This window comes from Falco biarmicus, chromosome 2 (genome assembly GCF_023638135.1).
Source record: "Falco biarmicus isolate bFalBia1 chromosome 2, bFalBia1.pri, whole genome shotgun sequence".
NCBI classification, from domain to species: Eukaryota; Metazoa; Chordata; class Aves; order Falconiformes; family Falconidae; genus Falco; species Falco biarmicus.
Genome location: NC_079289.1, coordinates 100,997,445 through 101,017,474, shown reverse-complemented (window position 1 = coordinate 101,017,474; position 20,030 = coordinate 100,997,445). Strand labels below are relative to the sequence as shown.

Here is a 20,030-nt window from a genome sequence, read left to right as displayed (position 1 = left end):
CACATAGGATGGCGGAAGGAGTAGCTGGGCTGGCTTGATTCTTGCTTTTAACTTCCCATGTAAGTGAAGGCTTTTATTTGAAGTGGTCACCTACCCATACACCTAGGAGGAAAGAAAATGTTTCCCACTCAGCTGGGGTGTATGGTGTAGAACTTCAGACAGCCTCATCTCTGGCCGTCTCTGGATCACGTCCTAGCACACAGATCTTCAAAAGGCAAATTTTAGTGCTTGGTAAGTTAGTTACGGTTTTTTTCCAATCTGATTTCATGAGTTATTTATAGCACCGGTGCCCAAGGGAAAAGGGGATCTGCAGAGGAAAAAGCTGACTCCTGTTCACTTCAGGGGTGACACAGCAACGCCGAAGATGTGCAGCCCTGTGAGAGCTCCTGCAGGAAACCTGACCTTCCCTCAGCCAGCCAGGCCCGTTCTCCCAGCTAATAACAGCAAGCTGGACCAGGGTTTAAACCTAGGGTCAGGCAGGCAGGAGCATGCCAGGGCATGCCAGTGCTGACAGCCCTGATCACTGGAGCTGCTCCTGCCACTGCAGCTTTTGTCTCCACTTGGTGACACCAGCAGTTCCCCACAGACATCCCCCCAGGAGCTGACCCACTGGGCACAGCTGGCAGGAACGCATGCTCTGCAATGGCCACTCACCCACCAATGGGACCGCCTGGCATCCCAGTCACTGTCCTGGCATTTACAGGAATGAAAGCTGGAATTTAAAGGGTTGAAAGAGCTGCTCTGTGGGGGTGACCTGCCCTCATGCCATGCAGTCCTCTGGCTGGGCAATCATGCAAAGGGTGAGTCTTGCTACCCTTAAAGCTCAGATGAAAGGTCTGATTTGATGAGCCTGAGCTGCAAGCAGAGCTCAGCTGCATCCTCCAGGAAACAGATTACCTACCTGCATTCAAGAAAGAAATGTGGAAGGGAGGAGGCTAAAGAGCTTCAGTCTTCTTTAGGAAAATTGAGATCTTTCTAAATGCATGTAATTGTGCCCAGAAACTGTAGTGTGGTGTGCAGTTTCGGAGAGAATAAAATGAACTAGATAGAATAGCTACAAAGTAAATGGACTGTAAAATCATATTTGAAACAAGGACAAAACAAGGCAAGTCAAGCATTTCACATTATTTCATTTATTCTACTTAGTGATGCCATGTCATAATAGTAGCAGATTAATATGCCTGCAACCATAAACATCCTATCTGGGGCTTCATTTACTCTTTGTAATCCTTGTTTGAATCATTTGGGATAAAGCATCATGTCTATCAAGCACCTCAAATTCCAACAATGGTCTAGCTAATGCAGACCAACAGAAAAAACAAAAAGATACACAAATTATTAGGAGAAAATAAAATCTAATTTTTCTAATTAGAGAAAAAATAGGAAATGAAATACAGTATCTCATTAGACTTACTCTAGGAAGTGCAGTCAGATGCAAACATGTGTAAGTAATGGAAGGAAGAGAGTTTTCCTCCCTGCTTTCTGCTAAATCTGGGTATATTGTCACAATATCCTGCCAAGTACTGTTCATACAGAAGTGGCTTTTCATATCAATTATCAAGAGCAGCGTATCACTGAAAGCATGTTTTAGCATTTCAGCCCACAGGAGGCAGTCTGCGTTCACGCATTCATTTAAATTGTTGTACAAACATTAACTAAAAGCAAAACAAGGAAGCCTTGCTGAACACCCACACCCTCGCCATCATATTCTCTCCCCACAAGAAACCCACAGGGTTTTATTTCCCTGTGATGGGCTGGTAGAGAGCTAATCCCAGTGCCCATTCAGGCCTTTTGGCACAATACCCATCCTGTCAGCCAGGGCGTATGGGGCTGAGGTGGCGTGAGGAGGGACAGGAAAGAGAAAGAGGGCCTTTTCAAGCCTAATAGACATATGCAGCAGCCTCCAGGATGACCTACATGGTTTTCTTAAACTAAGGTTAGAAGCTACAGCTGAGCGAAACTCCAGGCTCCCTGCAACCAGGACTGTTCCCCCTCCCCTGCCCCCTGCTTCTTCCTTCCCAGTTTCTGTCTACACAGTCCTGTCCCTCCACTGTGCCACTTCTGCCACTCGCTTCATTGCAACACATGCCGACTCTGTTTGCTAGCAGGTCAGAAAACCAGCCATGCATTTCTGCCACAGCAGTTTTCCATCAAGATGGGGAGCTGAAAAGACTCAGCAGAGTGCCCAAGCCAGGACAAGGCAAAGGGATGGAGCAGTTTGGGGAAGACCAGCCCCCCACTGCTTTTGGCAACAGCTAACTGTTGAATGAGCTCTGCGAGACCATATAACCACTCACCCAGAAAACTCTGAAGGTGTTCTTGAGGACTCTGCATACATTGATGGGTTATGAAGAGATGAGAGTCTTTTCACTCTTCATGCTCCCCATGTTATACTTCAAAATCCAGTTAGGTTTCAGCTGCCCAGCTCCCTGACCAGCCCATCCCATGACTGCATGAGCAGCAGCACTGGCACATCAGAAAAGGCAACGAATGGGCAAAGAATAAGGGCATGGCAGTGTCAGGATTGACCTCAGCTTGGGTAAGCTGCAGTTAAACCATATCTTGCTCTGCCTTGGGACGAGCCTGGCAGCCTAGTTATCTCTGCCAGTTTCTGGTCCAAGTGCTGTCATGCTTCCTGCAAAGGCTGGAAGCAAAACTAGAGGCAGTAATCCCAGCCACAGAGAGCACTATGATGGCTTCTACTGTACTAGTTTATCTTGCAGTGACTGACCTGAGAGGGCCTCTGCTCCTCTGTCTAGCTGCAAGGGACATGCTGACCCTGCTACATACACAGCAACTCAAAATTAAGAGGTTGACTACATAGCATAGCTGATCCCAAGATCAGAACAGTAATGTATTCAGTACCTAAGGTTCTTCCCAAAAGACCATGGTCTCTTTTGGACTGAGGCCCTGATCTGGTGTGTTCATAAAGCTCCTATCCCAACAATCTCATGGCCTATAACAGGATTAAACAAACAGCAACAAAAACACTTCAAAAAGTATTTTACCTTTCTTGAAAGCTAGTCCTGTCTCTTTGACGCTGTTCACATACAGCCGACGAATCCCTTCTTCTTCCATGGAGGACAGAGAGAAACCTAGGGAGACACACAGCGAGACGTTAGAAAAAGCCAACCACTTCCAGCATGTCCTAACTGCACACACCACAAGTCCCTGCAGCCAGCAGTTGGGAATTCCTCCCTTCTCCTTTCCCTCAAACCTTTACAAACATGAAGAGGAAGTTAAAAAATGGAAGCGGCTTTAACAGAAACCCAAAATGAATTTCTGAGTCTTTATATAAATCATCCACAGCTTTATTTGAGAATACCACAGCTGCAAAACATTGGAACAGACTTCTAATTCTCTTGCTACAAAAGGTCACTTCAAGAAGTTTTGCTGTTTGCAGACAAAAGCTCCACAGAGCTGTGGTTTGTGACCCAAGCTGACAAAAGCCAGGAAACAGACAGCTATGGCTGACATGCCATCCTGAACTCGGACAAGGCATAACAACTCCTGCTAAAAGCAGAATGCCAACTTTTACTTTTTGAAATTCCTGGACTGGACAAGGTTTTAAAAACGCCACTTCCCCTTTTCCCCTTTTCTTTCCTCAGCTCCGCCTGGCACAACCAGCTATTTGCGAAGTCTCAGCTCAGCGCACATTTCGTAGCTACACTGAGACCCACTGAACAACCGCATAATGGAAGTACTGACACAGCCTTAATTCAAACAGTGCAAATGGTACTGTTACATTTGGTTTTGGTGATTTTCTTGCCATTTGTGTTTGACACTGTTAAGATAACAATGTGTAAAGGAAATACAATGTGGTTAGTTAAATACGGTTTGTTTATTTACTGTTGAGGGTTATCTAAGGCAGAACATATGCCTTTCTGAAACTTCATTACTCCCTAAATGGGTGTAGGCAACCATTTGCTCTCTTTCTCCAACTAGAAAAACATTTACAAACCTCTGGGGGAAGATGCTTGTTTGACATGGAATCAGTCACCAGCCAAGAGGTACAGATGTGCTAGGAGCCTATTCAGACTTTAGGACTCTTTTCAAGTTGATGCTTATGGATGAGAAGTTATTTTTTCATCCATCATTTAAAAAAAAAAAAAAAAAAAAAGAAAAGGAAAGAAGAGGAAGAATGTGGCAGCCTAGAAGCAAGGAGCATATGGCCCTTCATGACTTACTGAGCTACTTGGAATCTGTATGTGAGCTCCACAGCCCGAATAAAATTAAATTTGTGAAGCTTACTCAACACACCAACTTTGGCAGAGAGAAAAACTCCCAACTAAACAAAAGAGCAACTGTAAAATATAGTAGTTATTAGCTGTCATCACCACAAGCCCACCTGGAAACCCCTTAAGCAGAAGCACAGTGGAGGATGATCAAGACTGCAGTCTGCGTCAGCAAAAATCGGCAATTACTAATACCATCACCCTTTTGCAACTGAAATGGTGTTTTGCAGCCAGCTACCATACAGTTAAAACAAGGCTGAGTTGCATCTCAAGTTCTCACGGTGGCTAACTGTCAAGAGATTAGCACACCCATGCAATCCCAAGCTCCCATTCTCCTCCGTGAGAAGACCTCTGCCTCCTCCAGTCTGTCAGGGCTAAGCACACATACAGTTGTTTTTTAATTCGTCTTTCAGTCAAAAAAACCACCCCATAAATCCTGAACAGTAATTACTGACAGAACGGGTGTAAGAAGCAATTACACATGTTGCCATCAGCTTTAAGAGATGAGAAACGGGCAATGGGCAACAGCCTTGAAATGGTCATCTCACAAATACACTTAATCCCCCCCCCAGACAGGGTGTCTGACCATACCCCATGAATGGACGAACTGTTTTATTTCCGCAGTTGTGACAGTGGCTTGATCTTGTAAACAATTTGAAGCAGCATGCCTGTTCCGTTGCAGGGCCGGTGCCAGTGCTTTCATTGCCATGCAGTAAAGCAGAGCAGGGAACCCATCCAGATGAGAAACACCTCAGTCAAATGGGTGTGTGTATGTATATATATGTATGTGCAGTTTGTACATACACATGTATAGTATGAATGCACAGTTTCCATCTGGCTGAATTCTGCAGGTGCTCCACACAAACACTAGTACTAGCACTGCATGAGAGGAAGGGCAGGAGTGGGTGGAAGTGACAGTGATTGCATAAGCTGGCATCACTGCCAAAAAGATTATTATCAAACTGTGCATGGACTCTGAAACACAGGTGTGAAGAGATGGGTGGTGACCCAGACAGAGCCTTTTCTTCGCTGCAAAGTTTTGATGACAGGAAAACAGAAGTCTGCATCCATGAGTGCGCATGGCCTCACTGAACCAGCACAATACCTGAACAAATCCACCTCCAGAAAATTACCTCAGCCCCTGTGACAGACAGTTGCTAACAAAAATGCCAGCATGCTCCCGGTACATGCAGGAGCTGGAAGCAATAGGTTCCTACTGCTGGCGCGCCTTGATTTCTGCCCACACAACCTTTGCAAAGAGGCTGGTACCAGTGAAAAAGTCAAGAATGCATGTGTCCCAGGTGTCAGCAGCAGTATCACATTCACAGATTTGATGCTGGCAAAGTCCAACACACTAGCCAGAGACTCCAGGAGTGCCTCTTACCACAGGCATGCTGGTGGGAATAGAAACACTACAAGACGTTCCCAGGTGAGCTTTCCCTAAAATGCTCTGCTCCATCCTTTTGAACTTAACGGTGTGCTCAGGTGGGATAGTGAAGCTGCTACAAAGGCCTGCTAACACCTGAAGGAGCAGCTCTGCCACCTCCCTGGCACCAGCATCTCTTTGCTGGCCCAAAACAGCTTACAAAGCCAGCAGACAGCTATTCACTTATTTTGTTATCTCTCTGCCCGGCTAGTGAGCTGAACTGGCCTGTCTTAATTGCACCCTTAGCAAAAGCATTTCACCTCCCCATCTGTGATACCATGTCTGCTAAATGGATATAACAGCACCGTCCGTATTGTTGGGATTAATTAACAGCTGCTTGTGAAGTATCTTGAAAATTCAAGGTGATTTACAAGTATTATTGTTGCTATAGCTGGAATACTAGCAACAGCAACAGGTAATGTCACTAATGATTTTCATAATCTCATCCATTTTCAAGATGAAGACTTTTCTACTTCTTCTGGAGGAATCAAGGCACAAGGAATTTGGACATATGTTTTTTAAATGGGCAAGAAGTGGCAGAAGGCTTGAACAAAGCTGCACAGAAAAACAAGCAACGATCAGAATAAAAAGCCCCTCAGCGCCCTAGACACCAGCTGCAGTACTGGCTCCTGACCCTGTTCCCAGCACTTATGGAAGTGCTCGTGAGCGGCTGAGGCCCGAGCAGCACCCAGCTGACTGAAAACCAACCTCAAAGACAGCCCTGCTCACAGAAAGGCTCATGCAGGTTGCTTAGATGTTTTGAGACTGTGCAGTCACATCATTGATTTAGGTTCTTTTCAAAAAAACAAACAGCAGGCAAGAAGCCTTAAGCAACCCTGTTAAAAAGAACCTATGCTGAAACTTTAAAGCTCTGATCTTCGTGTTGCCATAGCTTGTGAACGTGCTGTAGCTTTCTCTCATACACCTCTCATACAATACGATACGGATTGTAAAAGCATGTATCGGCACTGCTAATTCTGTAAAGAGACTAAAAGAACTACAAACTCAACTGTACCTAACATACAGGATGGGAAAGAATCTCAGAAGGAACCCTAGCCTTCCCCAGCGCTCAGCCAGGATCAACACTTCACCTCTGCTCCCCCGCACACACGTATTTCAGCCCACACTTGTCACTGCATGAACACATAGGACTGTTTCTATGAGACAAATAGAGACTACAGAAATTCTGCTCCCATTCAGTGTCAGGGTAAGTTTTGACATTTTCTTTCAATGCGACCAAAGTCAGCTTTTTGGGGGTGCATTTAGCATTCACTCCCTGCAGGGCCAGAGCTAGTGAACAGATGCATCCTGTGCCTGATCTCATTTCACAGGACATGACAGTGCATTTCACGGTCTTTCCCATCTATCACTTAAAAAAAGAGAAAACGAAATAAACAGGAAATGCTATGATAACTCTAACTCTTGCATGCTTTCAAACACAGTATAATTATTGAACCTAGGGGCATCACTGTGGTGGTTAATATTTCTTTCTTAGGCCTTCAATATTCAAACTGCAGTCAGTACCACTGCTTTGTAGCAGAGCTCAATATTCAAATGGCCTGCAGCTGTATAATAAGCAGTTTGGGGATTCAGAATTATGCTAGTCATTAAAACAGAATATTTAGATAAACAGTACAAAGATGCAGATTGCCTTCCCACAGGGTAGGTTGCACAAATAACTTTAAAATACACTACAGAACTGTAATTGCCAGACCAAAGGGCAAACTTACCAGGCTGCAGGTCTGTAACTTGAAATACTTGAAAGCTAAGAAATATGACCACCCCCATGCAAAGATTAGGGATTTTGCAGAAATACACAAGGACGACTTCCCCTGCTTCATGTTTTATGCACATGTCTGTAGGACATGTCATATTCTGGCTCCAGGAGTCCATGCGGCATCCTCAAGGGATGGGTGTGCACTGGGGCCAGGCTCCCCCAGCCCCTCTTGGGACAGCTGCCCAGCTGCAGAGCTTGAGATGCCTCCCACCCACAGGCGATGCTCCTGGCTGCATCCCTGCAATCATGCTTGGTGGAAGGAGTGAGAAGGGAGAAAGCCTTCTAGCGTGCTAGCAGTGGCAAGCCACAGTGGCAGCCCTCTCCCAAGCCCCACTGCAGGGCCCTTGTGAACGCCATGACGCAGGCATTCATGTAAGAGATGACACCTGGCAAAGGATGCTGTCTTTCACTGGCGCTCAGCTGCACAACCTCTGTAGGTAGTGTTCTGAGAAACTGCAAGACAAGAAAACATTCGTCCTTCCTGACCCTGTAGCTCTCATCAAAGAGCTACACAGCCTACAGCTTGAACACCAGGAAAAAGTGTTCAGTGCACTACAAATAAAACTGTCCTGCTTCAGTGCTTCAGCTTTCTGTGGATGACACAGGAATCACATGTGCTTTTCTTTGTGTGTCCAACAGGCCTTTCAGGTATATCAGTGAAGAGCAAGCAAGAACCTGCCCACACTAGAATTGACTTGGTAGAAAAATAAAAACAAACAAGGAGAAACTCACCATAAATATCAGAGGATGCATCAGACTTCTCTATTTGAATGTGCTGTGTAATTTTCTGACAGATTTCTATTTCTTTGTACAGCTGAACAGAAAAAAAATCACAAAAATACGTTACTGTGGGAGGAGACATCAATTGTACTAATTTTGAACATTTTTTTTTTAATTACAAGCAGAAGAAATGGACTGTGGTCATTATCAGTTTTTCTCCACATGGGTTAGATGTATTAGTAGTGTCACTAAGTTTTACCATTAGAACACAGTTAAAGAGGAGGAAGCACTGTTTTACTACCACCATCAGAAAAGCAAGGATATATGTATTTCACTTGATCAATACCATTCTGAGTAGACAAGAAACAAAGCTTCTATTCTTGTTTTCATATTTTACGGGTAGTCATCATTTAAAGTTTCTATATTATTTTGATTAAGACATTGCAAGAATTCAATTATTTGAGAGTATTAAAATCACAAGGAGGGATCCTGTTTCTTAAATAAATTTCTGAATTGTTAGAAGACGATGGGATTTGATATGCAGCTCTTTCTTAGCATGAAATTTCACCTTTAACACTTTCATGTTTATTTGTTCCAACAAAAGCCCCCAAGTCTTTGAAATGGTCACTAACATCCTTCCTGGGAGACCGGCACAAATTCACACCTAGGTAATAACCCAGAAGCCCACGCACTCAGGTGCAATTCACCCTGCCTTTCAGGAGCAAAGCAACTCCTCAGCAGGGCTACACCCCTCCACCACAGCTCACACATTTTGAGCTTTCAAATCACTGAAGTTTTCCCGTCTTGTGTGGCTCACTATTGCATCCAGGTCCTGCCCTGAGTGCCGAACAAAGGAGATGGTAGTGGGGCCTGTCATCCTACCTGAGGCAGGGAAATCCCGCTTCCCCAGTCCAAGTCAGACATTTAGAGGCTCGGAGCTGACATCTTTGGGAGTCTGCCCTGACTTATTCCTTGTAAGGCAGCCTTGACACACTGGAAACCTCTGGCTCAGCACAGGTTTGAAGCTGTTTTTTCCATAGCACAGGTAGCACTTAAGTAATAAACTATCCTTCCCTCTTTAGAAAAAGTCATAACCACAGGTGAATGAGAGCTCACAGGTAAATATTGGTTCTGTTTACATGCTGGTATAAGTGTGTAAAAAAGCAATTCATAATAATTAGCATTTTGAAACTAAGTGACAGCAGTGTTTCAACTGAAGTATTTAAACCATTTCTTTAAAATAGTAACTAATTAGTAAAGGGCATCTTTAATAAAAGTATCATTTTATCTCCTGCTTATATCAGCACTTACACATCTGCTTAACTGCAAATATTAGGTATTACAGAACAGTTATATACCCATTTAAATGGTTGTTTATAGTAAAACAGAATGTAAAATGAAATGAGGATGCCATGCTAGTAATATTTTTAAATGCATTTTTCAAATATAGGAATATATTGTTCAGAACCAGAAAAAGAGTCAAAAGACATTTACAAAAAACACAGCTAGACTTCAGCAAGGGTTTTAAAAAGAGGAGAAAGAAAAAAAGTGAAAATAACAGTATTTTCAGAACAAAATTTACGTCTGATCCCTGCAGCCATCTCAACTGAGTATGCAGGACCAAAACCACAGAGGATGGCTGACAAGCTCTCACAGGGATATGGCAGACACTTGCTGCCTGCATCCCAAAGTGCTGTTTTCAAGCAAGAACCTCTATCAAATGGGAGACAAGTAACTCAGATGCACAGGTTGCAGCTGAGCTGCCCAAACCAGAGAGCCAGCCCCGAGGTGCTGCTTGCATTTCCTTGCCCTGTGGACCTGCTGTCCCGACACCCAAAGGCAGGCAGCATACCTGGGCTATGGTGGCTCATGCCATGAAGGTGTCAGCCTTGCAGGCACCACAGCCTCGGGGGGGAAACCCCCTCCAGACCCAGAAACAGGCCCAGGGCTCTGCATGGAGAGGTTTGATAGCAATACTTGGAGCATCCCAGGGCAGGATGCTAGGTACCGGGGCCAGGATTTCTTCCTGACAGCAGCAGCAGCATTGCTCCTTTGAGTCGCTCCAATCCCTCGTAGTGTTTTTCATAGCAGCTTTGGGTTGTTATTATTGGGTTTGGTTGGCTGGTTGGCTGGTTTTGGTTGGTTTTTTCCCTTCAAGATTATATCTTCCTTGCCTTTTTCTTCTCTACCACTTTTGGTCTTGTCCCAGCATCCTTTCCCAGAGCTACGTCTTCTAGTAGTTCCAGCACCTTCACTCCAGCTTCAGCCTACCTGCCAGACTTCTGGGGAGGCCCCTGGTCTCCTGCTTCCATCTAAAAGTGCATCCTACCCAAAGTAAAAAGTCTGGCACATCAAGCTTCAGCCAAAACACTCCAATGCTTTGTTTGCAATAAAAGGTGCTTAAAAGTCTAACTGCCTGGTACAGCAGCTAATGTTAAATGCTCTCCCCTGAGCCCTCAGTAACATTTTAAACACATAATAAATGGAGCTTGTGATTTTTTAAAGACTGTGTCAGTACACAAAGCATCACCATTAATGTTCTGGAGATAAATGGAATATGGATATTTAATCTCCATTTCTTACTTCAATATATCTTAGAGAGTCTGCAAGAAAAAGAACTATCATCCTAAGAAATCACTTTTCTGCAGCAATGTATGTCTGCCAAAGCATTTTAGTAGATGGAAGACAGCTCTAGTGAGGTAACATCAACATTAGACAATATTATAAACAGCTATTCAGGAGACTACAAAAATAGAGGCATTTGTTGTATCATATTACACCAGAATCATTTAATTAAACACTTACATGAAGTAGCTAAAATTTTCTCATGAAACAAGCGTGCACACACACCAGCAAACACACAAATGTCTGTTGGTTTAATGTTACATTATATAAAAGCCTGCCACACCTATCCATATTATAAACTTTCAACATGTGCACAGTCCCACCGACTGTAGAGTTTTCGTTTAATTTCATTTTTTCAGAGTAAACAATAATTGATGACTATGTCAATCCTACATCTTCTCAACATAAGAAAAGTCACCAAAGTCCTTCCAGGCAATGAAAGCTAAAATCTGTCTCCTCTTGAGTTTTAATTTTTCCCAACGATGTTTCGCTTCCCAGTCCTAGTATCCCACTTTCTCACTTTTTTTTGTTGTTGTTGTTGTTGACAGTGTTAAACGGCAAATCCTGGAACTTATTTACTAAATGAACAAAAGCATCCCTAACTGGCAAAGTTTTACTTCTTATAAATAAAGCAGCCACCAATGAAAAGGACTTTAAAAAGCTTTACAGTCTGCATGTGTAAAATCATAGAGTTAAAGCATGACACTAATTCCGTTTGGTCTTTTTTTTAATCTCTCATTTCAATATTCCTTTGAAGTTGCTTTTGAGATTAATGATATGAAAACATCCAACTGAAGCAATTAGGAAAGTATATTCTCACACGTAACTCCAGAGCTTTTTAACCTCAGCATTTACCTTCCCATTTAGGGAAAACAAAAACAAATTAAACAAACAACAAACCAAAAAAGCCAACTACCTGTGCATTTCCCCTCTCTTTAAAAATCGGGCAAAGCGATCTGAACAAGAAATACTCAGGCCTCAACACTATGTCTTTAAAACCACCAAGGACAATATGAACAACAGAAAAAGGCAACCTTGAGAGAAGTAAGCTTAAATGTATGTTAGAGTGACGTTCACACATTACCTGTGCCTGTTCCTCCTCTCTCTCTTCCACACAGACGCATGCACAAACATGAGATAAATATCAACTCTTTCCTCAAAATTAAATGTTTGGAGAGATTACTGTAGGCCAATTTGCTATGGTCTGCAAAGCACTATAATTGCAAGTTAAAAAGCACAGCTCTACATATTACGAATGTCAGATAAACACTTATTAAGTGTCCTACCAAGTGCCATTTAATTTTGCTCAGTAGGTAGCATTACCAGTTCATAGATATCCTCTTCTGGCTTTGGTACATAAAACTGGATCTGGTTTTCAATCAGGAATTTAAGACGCAGGTAGTGAGCAGAGTGATCCAACTGGTGTGTCTGCAAGAAATGGAGCAGAAGCTTTACAAGAGAAAAGCAATGGCTCACATCATCTGTACTTAGAGAAAGGCCTGAGACTCATAGGAAGAAAAATGCCCCAGCACCGTCTTTCACAAGAGGCCCATGATCTCCTAACCTGAACCTCCTCCTCTTCCCCAGGAGTAAGCATTCATTTAACCACTGACCAGGATGTCAAGGGCAGCACTAGTACTCTAAGCAGCCTCTGGTTCTGCTTATCTGGCAGTTCTGCTCCCTCCCATGCTATTGCAGAAATAAGCAAACACTTTTACAGCAGAAGACTCAGAGCATACCTTTGCATACAAAGGGCATTTAAAAATGCAAGGAGGAAAATAAATGTTGTGCTAACAGAGAAAAATGTAACAGGACAGTTTTTTCTGTTTGTTTTGGGTGTTTCAGAATCTTCGTATTTTAATGGATAATTACGATGTGGTAAATACCAAGCAAAGTTAATATAAAAAAAATCTTTATGTCCTCTAAGTTCAAAACCAGCTCTGGATACACTGGCTTTATAAGGCTAAAGGAAGCCATGAGTTGCATACTGGATTACATCCCAGTGGAAACAGGTCACACCATTTTAATGAATTAGTTATAATTAGCTGACGATACAGCATTTGGTCTGGGAGATGTTAACGACCTTTTCTCAGCACGACTAATAAGCTTGATTTAAGCAGAGGTTAATGCAGTGTGTAATCAAAACGCATTAGAATTATGACAAACACAAAGGATGTCATTCAGAAGTTACTTTCAAAGTTCGTAAACTGTTGACTAAGGCTAATGAAAAACCCCAAAGCGATTCACAAATATAGGAGGTAAATTCTCCTCACTATCACTTTTGAAATCCCATTATATCTTTTTATACTTGGCTTTTCTATTTTATACGAGCAAATTACCAAAGTTTTCTAGGTTGTGCTAAAAACAATGGCTCATCTGAAAATTCATGGAAGAACGTAATTATTGCCTATTTATTATGTTTTTCAATGCCTTGCTTCTCCAGTTCAAGCCAAGATGATGATACAGCGGGACTCAGCTGACTGATCACGGTAATGTACACCGAGTGACCCGTAAAAAGATCACACACTGACCTAGCAAACCCTTCAGCAAATTCTCAGATAACAGTGAATGTTTTCAAAGTCTAGATTAGCCCATGAATAAAAAAGAGCGACCAATAAGAATAATAAAATAGATCTATTGCTTACTCTACGTACTGCTACATTCAAATATGTCCAATTCAAAGACCAAATTCAGGAATCAAATATCTGAAATGGAATAAGCTCTGTAATCTGGACAAATACCTAGTTAATGAAATAAAGAATCTGAAATCTATCAGAGGCCAACATAAAAACAGCTGAATGTAGGAGACCCCTACCCTCTCCCCTTTCCTTATTTTTAATAAGCATTTTGCACACTTTCCTCATTGTTTACTGACCTTTTTCACTAGTTTTTTCTCTTACACACACACACATACAAACATGCCAGAAATTAAAGGGAAGAATTGGCTTTAATGGTTCAGAAATGACACAGAGGAGTTCTAGATTAGTTTCCAGTCATATTAGTTTGCTATCCCTATACACAAACTGAAGAGCACCTCACACACCAATTAAACAAGAACATACAGAGACATGAACCTACAGACTGCATACCCCATGTCCAGAGTGAGCCGTCTATGATAAATCTCTCTGCAAGTCCATGAAACACTTGAGCCATTTACAGCAAAGCCAGTGGGGAAAAAATTCTATGTGGAAAAAACCACACTAGCAGAAAAAGAAGCTAGACAGCCTGGCAGCCTCCACCTGCCACCACGCTGTATCGTCCTGTGGTCTCCTGTGCCAAAGCTGTCATACACATGCTGCATTTCATGCGGGGCCGGACCACGCCGGTCAGCCAGACATATGCTGACAAGCCACACACCATCGAGTAAAGCCCAGGGTTGGGAGAAAGCCCCTGTCTGCAGCTGGGTATTCGTGTCGCTTCCCACAGCAACTCTGAATGTCCTCCCCTTGCAGTGGAGACCCAAAGGGATGCTTTCCAGCCTGCCCCAGGCCAGCAGAAATCACAGCCTGTTGCAGAGGGACATGAATTTATGTAGTCTGGGGCCTCCAGCCACTGGGAGCAGACCCAGAGCTGCCTCACCTGCACTGGTGGGGCAGGGAGCCCATGCTCAGCCACCCCAGGCTCCCCGTGGGGCCAGGGGCACCCCAGCACCACCAGTTCAGATCCACTGCCCGCCCTGGGGCAGGGGCAAGGTGCGCTCAGACCTGCTTGCAACCTGTTCTGCAACCTGCACCCTGATAGCATCTTAAAAGAGCAACCTTTGGCAGCTTGATCTATCATCCCAGCGGTCAATGACAGGGCTTCTGCCTGCTTTGATACGGGCACTGCATCAGGCGTGGAGGTGATAGCTGACGCCTCCATTTTCACACCTGTCTTTGCAGGGAGATCTGCTTATGAGAAAATTGTGCGTGCTGTCCATTTTAGAGAGCAGGAGGGAGCCAAATGCAAGATGACTGACGCTGCACTGAAGCCCTGAACTATGCCAGAGAACAGCATTGTCTGAAGAGGTCACCAGATAAAACTCACACATTTTTTACGCCGCTAATTTCTTCCACGAAACACCAGCCAGGGTGTGTGCCATTCATCCACTACATTGCAGTCCCATCCAAGTCATGCAACGAGAGTCATCACCATTAAAGCTGTGAAGGTGCAGCGCATGAGCCACACCATGTAGTTAATTAACATCTGCGTAGCTGCAGCAATGCTTTGTCTACCTCAAAAATTTACGCTAGTTAAACTGTTTCAAATAGCAGCATGATTTTCTACTGAAATGAAAGGAAAAGGTCCTCTTATAGCGGACACAGGCAATCTGCCCTAAAAGCCATACCGTTAACCCGCTTCTTTTGTGGCTGATCTAGCTGCGTCCATACACGGGAAGGCAGGAGCAGAAACAGGGCAGCTTTAATGGTATTTAATAATATAATATAACCTTTCAAGACCACCCAAAATACCTTTTAGCAGTCCAAATAAGCTTCTCGGTTTATTTATTTCTCTCCTAATAACTCTGGCTATGACTGGACTAAATTAAGTAGCTAACCCAATTTAAAGCATAACCTGACAACTTAACCAAAGTGCTCTTGAAGAAGAATTTACAGCCTGCGGTGCGATCCAACTCAACAGGCTCCGAGCAGTGTAGCGGGTCGGCACACAACCAGAACTAGTCATCCATTTCAGCTCCCTTCTAGTTAAAGCAAGGGACACCCATGTTCTTTCAGCTTGGTGGGGGAGACCTTCATTCATGCTGAACTGACAGCATCATGGAAACAGGCGAGCCACCTCACCATACCACCCGAGCTTCGCGCTTGTGTGGCCCAAACCTTTTCAGCCAGAAAACACCAGCTCAAAATCAAAGTACGCCTGCAGAGCATCAAGCTTAAGTAACTTCTCAGAGACTTTGAGCACAGATCCGGAGACCTAGGGGGAATCTGCTTCTTGCTCCTCATGCAGGTCTCTCTGAAAAATGCAGGTTGTGAGAAAGCACAACCTTTTTCACTTCTCACTTTTTATCCATTCAGTCAAAAGACTAAATGCCACGTAGTCTTCTAGGCTTGATTTTTGGTGTTATTCTCTCCATACTGACTGCCTAAATCCACATACAGTGTGTGTGTTTCTACTCAATTTTAAGACATACCATTATGCAAATGTTAGTAGTAAGTATACACACATTTACACTGATCAGTATTATCCATGCATATACATTGACTTTTCCTGCCTTCCAAGTGATGTCATTAGTTAAACCTTAGGTGAAATCTTCAAGAAACCACTTTAAAATATGCTTTAACTATTCTCCCACCAAATTTGATCATAAAAGTGTCACAAAGCAGCCTCCAAAACCTAACTTGCTGTATAATAACAAGCAGCAATGTGAGTATAAGAACACATTTTCTACAATGACTTGAGTGCACTTAATGTTCTCCAACAGAATACTCAAGCTCAGTTTAATAGCACAGACAGATTTAACCACATCTACAAACATGAAGAGGTTTATATGAAATGTAGATCTTGAAATGTTTACTATACCAGAACTTGACTGGTTCTCAGATGGCAGATGATGTGAAATGATGTGGATCAGATATTAAAGGGGAAAAAATGAGCTGAATGTAAGAGACAGAAGAAAGAGATTGATTATTAAATGCTACAGCAAAGAAGGCATCCATCAGTGTTTTCCAGACCGAACACTTACAGAAAGGAAAGAAACAGACAATAGCTCTTCAAAAAAACAAACACTCACCCACCTCCCCTATCCTTATATACCACCACCCACAACAATTAAATACACAGCGGGAGACCAGATTCTCAGCAGGCGCCTACTGAAACTGGTGGAGCTACACCAATCTGTTCCAGCTAAGGATCTGGCCCAGTGAGTTAATCACTCTTACTCAAAGGAAAATATAAATCCTAAAAATAAATCATTACTAATAATGTGTCATCCAGCTTCCCTATTATGTCTCTCTCCAAAAATGTCATCTTTTCCTGAACACAATGAAGCGCTTTCACAAGCTGCAGCACTCTTAATAGTGCACCTGGCAGAGAGACGAGCACACTGTATAATTATTGGAAACAAACGCTGTTCCCTCACCTTCGCTCTCTTTGGAAGCATGTGCAACATGTTCTAAAAGTTCCCAAAGTTACGCGCTTAACTAATAAATGTTTTCTTTTCTTTTGCTGTTGTTGTTGTACAGAAGAGGACTCACTTTTCAGAACTGCACGTGACATGAGTTGGGTCTAGCTTGCAGTCAGCCAGTTAGCAGAAAACATACATTATGCAGCTGCCAGAACTGAAAGCTTGTATTTAATTTGTCAAAGCTTTCAACTTCTTTGCTGAGATGTAACTCTTTTTAACGGCCAAATGTCTCCGATACTTCATTTTGCAAAGAAATCCAGGTGGTTTTTCTTCCACCCCCCACAAATGCAGATAAAAGCTTTCCTCTCTCTTCCCTCCTGCCACCTACACGAGGTGAGTCTGACTCCGCAATGCAGACAGCAAACACAGGAACCTTCTCCTACTCCTGGTGCTGTCGTTTTCTCAGTGCCTTCCTCCCCTACGCCAGCCAGAGGGGAGGAAGCGGCAGGGGGAAGGAAGGAGGAACAGCACCTGGAAACAGGACAGCCTGGCACCTGGGAAAGGGTGAGATCACCCCGCCTGCCTGGCGGAGGAGGGAACGGGCCACGGGGGGGCTTGGCAGAGGTGGGGAAACCAGCGTGGCTGGGTGAGGACAGGGTGACTGCACTACCATGCTATGGGGCATTCAGTGAGGGGAAGGAGGCTGGGGGGGTGCAGACGGGGAGAAGGGGAAGGGTCCTGCACACAGCTTGGTCTCCAGTGGAGTGGGTACGTAAGAGGAGGCAGCACTGGGGTGTGAAGGCACCGCAGAGGCTCACGCACGGTGGACAGAGTGGAAAAGACAAAAACTAGCCTGCCTTCCTCTCCCTACGCGCATGCCAAATTTAGCTCTAGCTGCATGAATATTTCTTGTGTGGTGCTAGCGTGAAAATTTCAGTATCGTTCATGTTCTCCATCTAACATACAACTGATCTCACAATACAGTGCACTGTGAGCACTGGCATACGAGAAAGTTACGATGAGGTTCACCTGAAAAGGATCATGGTTGTAGATACTTCACCCCACTTCAGGGCAGCCCTTACCTTGCAAATCATTTCCAGCACATCCCGTGTGGTGTCCCCAGGACGGATGACTGTCAGAGCAGGCTGGTTGTTCGGCAGGCAGAACCAAGATGGTGTAAAATACTCGTGAACCCAAATATCACAGTCAGGATTGTGCTGATGGACACTGCTCAGTGCCACTTCTTTTTCCCTCTAAACAGACAAAATCTGTTATGACGCTACCAGAAAAATACAATCTCCCTCTTCATCAGTAACAAGTGTAAGGAACATTACATGCTGTATCAAAAAGCCTGCTTACAGAGAAGACATTTTATTCACAAGCCTAGACTGAAGGCTTGTCTGGACAGGAAACTTTGCAGTTTTACCTGAGCAGTACAAAGTGTGCCTTCTTATGCCACCCACACAGCTACACTGGTGCAGTGTGCTTTTCCTGGGGTTTTACCCTATGGCTATTGGGAATGCTAGGAACGCAACAAAAAATAATAGTGATAAAAAGAGATTTAAAATTAAAAATTAAATGTACTGTGTTTCTGAGTAAACCAATCCAAGGCCAATAAAACTGTTGTAAATGCTACAGTTCCTATACCTAGAAATGGCAAAATAGCAAATCTTAGCATTTATTCTGAATTTACTGCCTTTTATACATCTGAGCTGCTTTCTAAGCTATAAATCCCCAGGAAGTGATAGAGTTGCAGAATCCCTATTCGCTGCAAGTGGGCTCACGCAGCTAAACCTGTATTCACTACATGAAGAATGTGCCTCTTAGCACTGTCTTAATGCTGTTTTATAGCCGACTTTCTCTGGGGAAAGAAAGTAGTTGTAATTGTGGCTGCAAACGGAGAAGCTCACAGAAGCGCATGAGAACAAAACAGAGAAAGTCCTGCGCCTCACAGTTGTGCCAATCCTGAATTATGAAAACCCCATATGGCTGCCACAAGGAACCATCTTCCAGAACCAGCCATGGTCCTCCTGTGGGCAAGTACTTCCCTGGCATGCAGTGCTAACACCCCTCTGGGTCTGCTACCTCCAGCTGCGTTTAGGGTGCCACGCTCAGCGAGCCCTTTTGACCATGAGCAACCAGCTCAAACCCTCCCGGAGCAGCTACAAGCCCTACAGCACTCAGAGGGTTCTCTCCTCTCCTGGGGACTCCGTGTCCCCTCTCTCATCCCAGAGTCAACGCTGCACTTAGACTGGCTGTAAATGGGGGGAAGGAGGCAGCTGGAAAGCTGGTGTTTTACCTTGCCATCTGGGACCGTATCATCAAAGATTCCTTCGAGAGATTTCTTTACTGAATCAACTCCTTCACCAAACACCTGAGGAACAAAGAGCAACTCTCCTTTAAAACATGAATGCGCCTCTGTGCTGTCTGCAGCACACACTAAGGGGAGAACAGTGTATCTAACATCTGGCATGGAAATCAAACTGAAAAGTAAAACATTCATCTCAAAACACAGAAAAGGAGAGTAACAGCTTATTAAAAGAGAAGGAGGTGGGGGGTGATGGACAAGCTGGTGACAGGACGCCATTCTGAGAGATAGAGACTAGTTTTGCTTAGGGGTCTGTCATTGACCTACTTGGTGGAGCTGGACAAATTTGATATTCTTTTGTGCTCATTTTCCTCACCTGTAAAGTGGGGGAAATGAACACTTCTCCACCTCTGCTAAGGCTGAGAAATCAGAAGAAGGGATCCGCTTCTGGCTGATTTCATAATAAGCCAGCTTCAAAATGTACTTAGCAAACATTCAAGTACTACCAGGCACAGTAACCCTTCTCTAACGAAGTAAGAGCTGGTAACCCAGCATGAGCCAGAGAGCCAAAATCAACAGGACTCTGTGCAGGATGAATGACAGAATGGGAATATTTACAGGATCCACCCCAAATCAGCACAGGACTGCATCAGATGGGCAAACAGCAGCATTGTTACTGCAGCAGAAGCTTGTAATTAAAACTGGAAAGTTAAGTTTTATAGCTCCACATCAGCACAGCTTTATGATCAAGTTGCTGGGTTTGGTTGTTAACTACTCAGCACCTAAAACAAAGCAGGGACCATGCAGGATGGGAGAAGATCACTTCTTTAGGGATTTACAGTTTACTGCTTCAGCTTTGCAATACTTTGCATGCT

General features: G+C 43.8%; 1 protein-coding gene across 12 annotated transcripts in view; it reads right to left on the bottom strand.

Moving 5' to 3' along the window:
• Positions 1-20,030, bottom strand: part of TIAM1 (TIAM Rac1 associated GEF 1) — a 195,199-nt gene that overhangs the window by 35,436 nt on the left and 139,733 nt on the right. For all 12 annotated transcript variants that reach the window (XR_008820079.1, XM_056327703.1, XM_056327702.1 and 9 more), the window contains 5 exons: positions 19,147-19,221; positions 17,930-18,100; positions 12,107-12,211; positions 8,171-8,252; positions 3,009-3,095 (listed from right to left, as the gene is read on the bottom strand). Coding sequence is in view for 11 of the 12 variants with exons in the window: in XM_056327703.1 (XP_056183678.1) it covers positions 3,009-3,095; positions 8,171-8,252; positions 12,107-12,211; positions 17,930-18,100; positions 19,147-19,221 (520 nt within the window). In the remaining variant the exon portion in view is untranslated. The remainder of the gene's footprint in view (positions 1-3,008; positions 3,096-8,170; positions 8,253-12,106; positions 12,212-17,929; positions 18,101-19,146; positions 19,222-20,030) is intronic.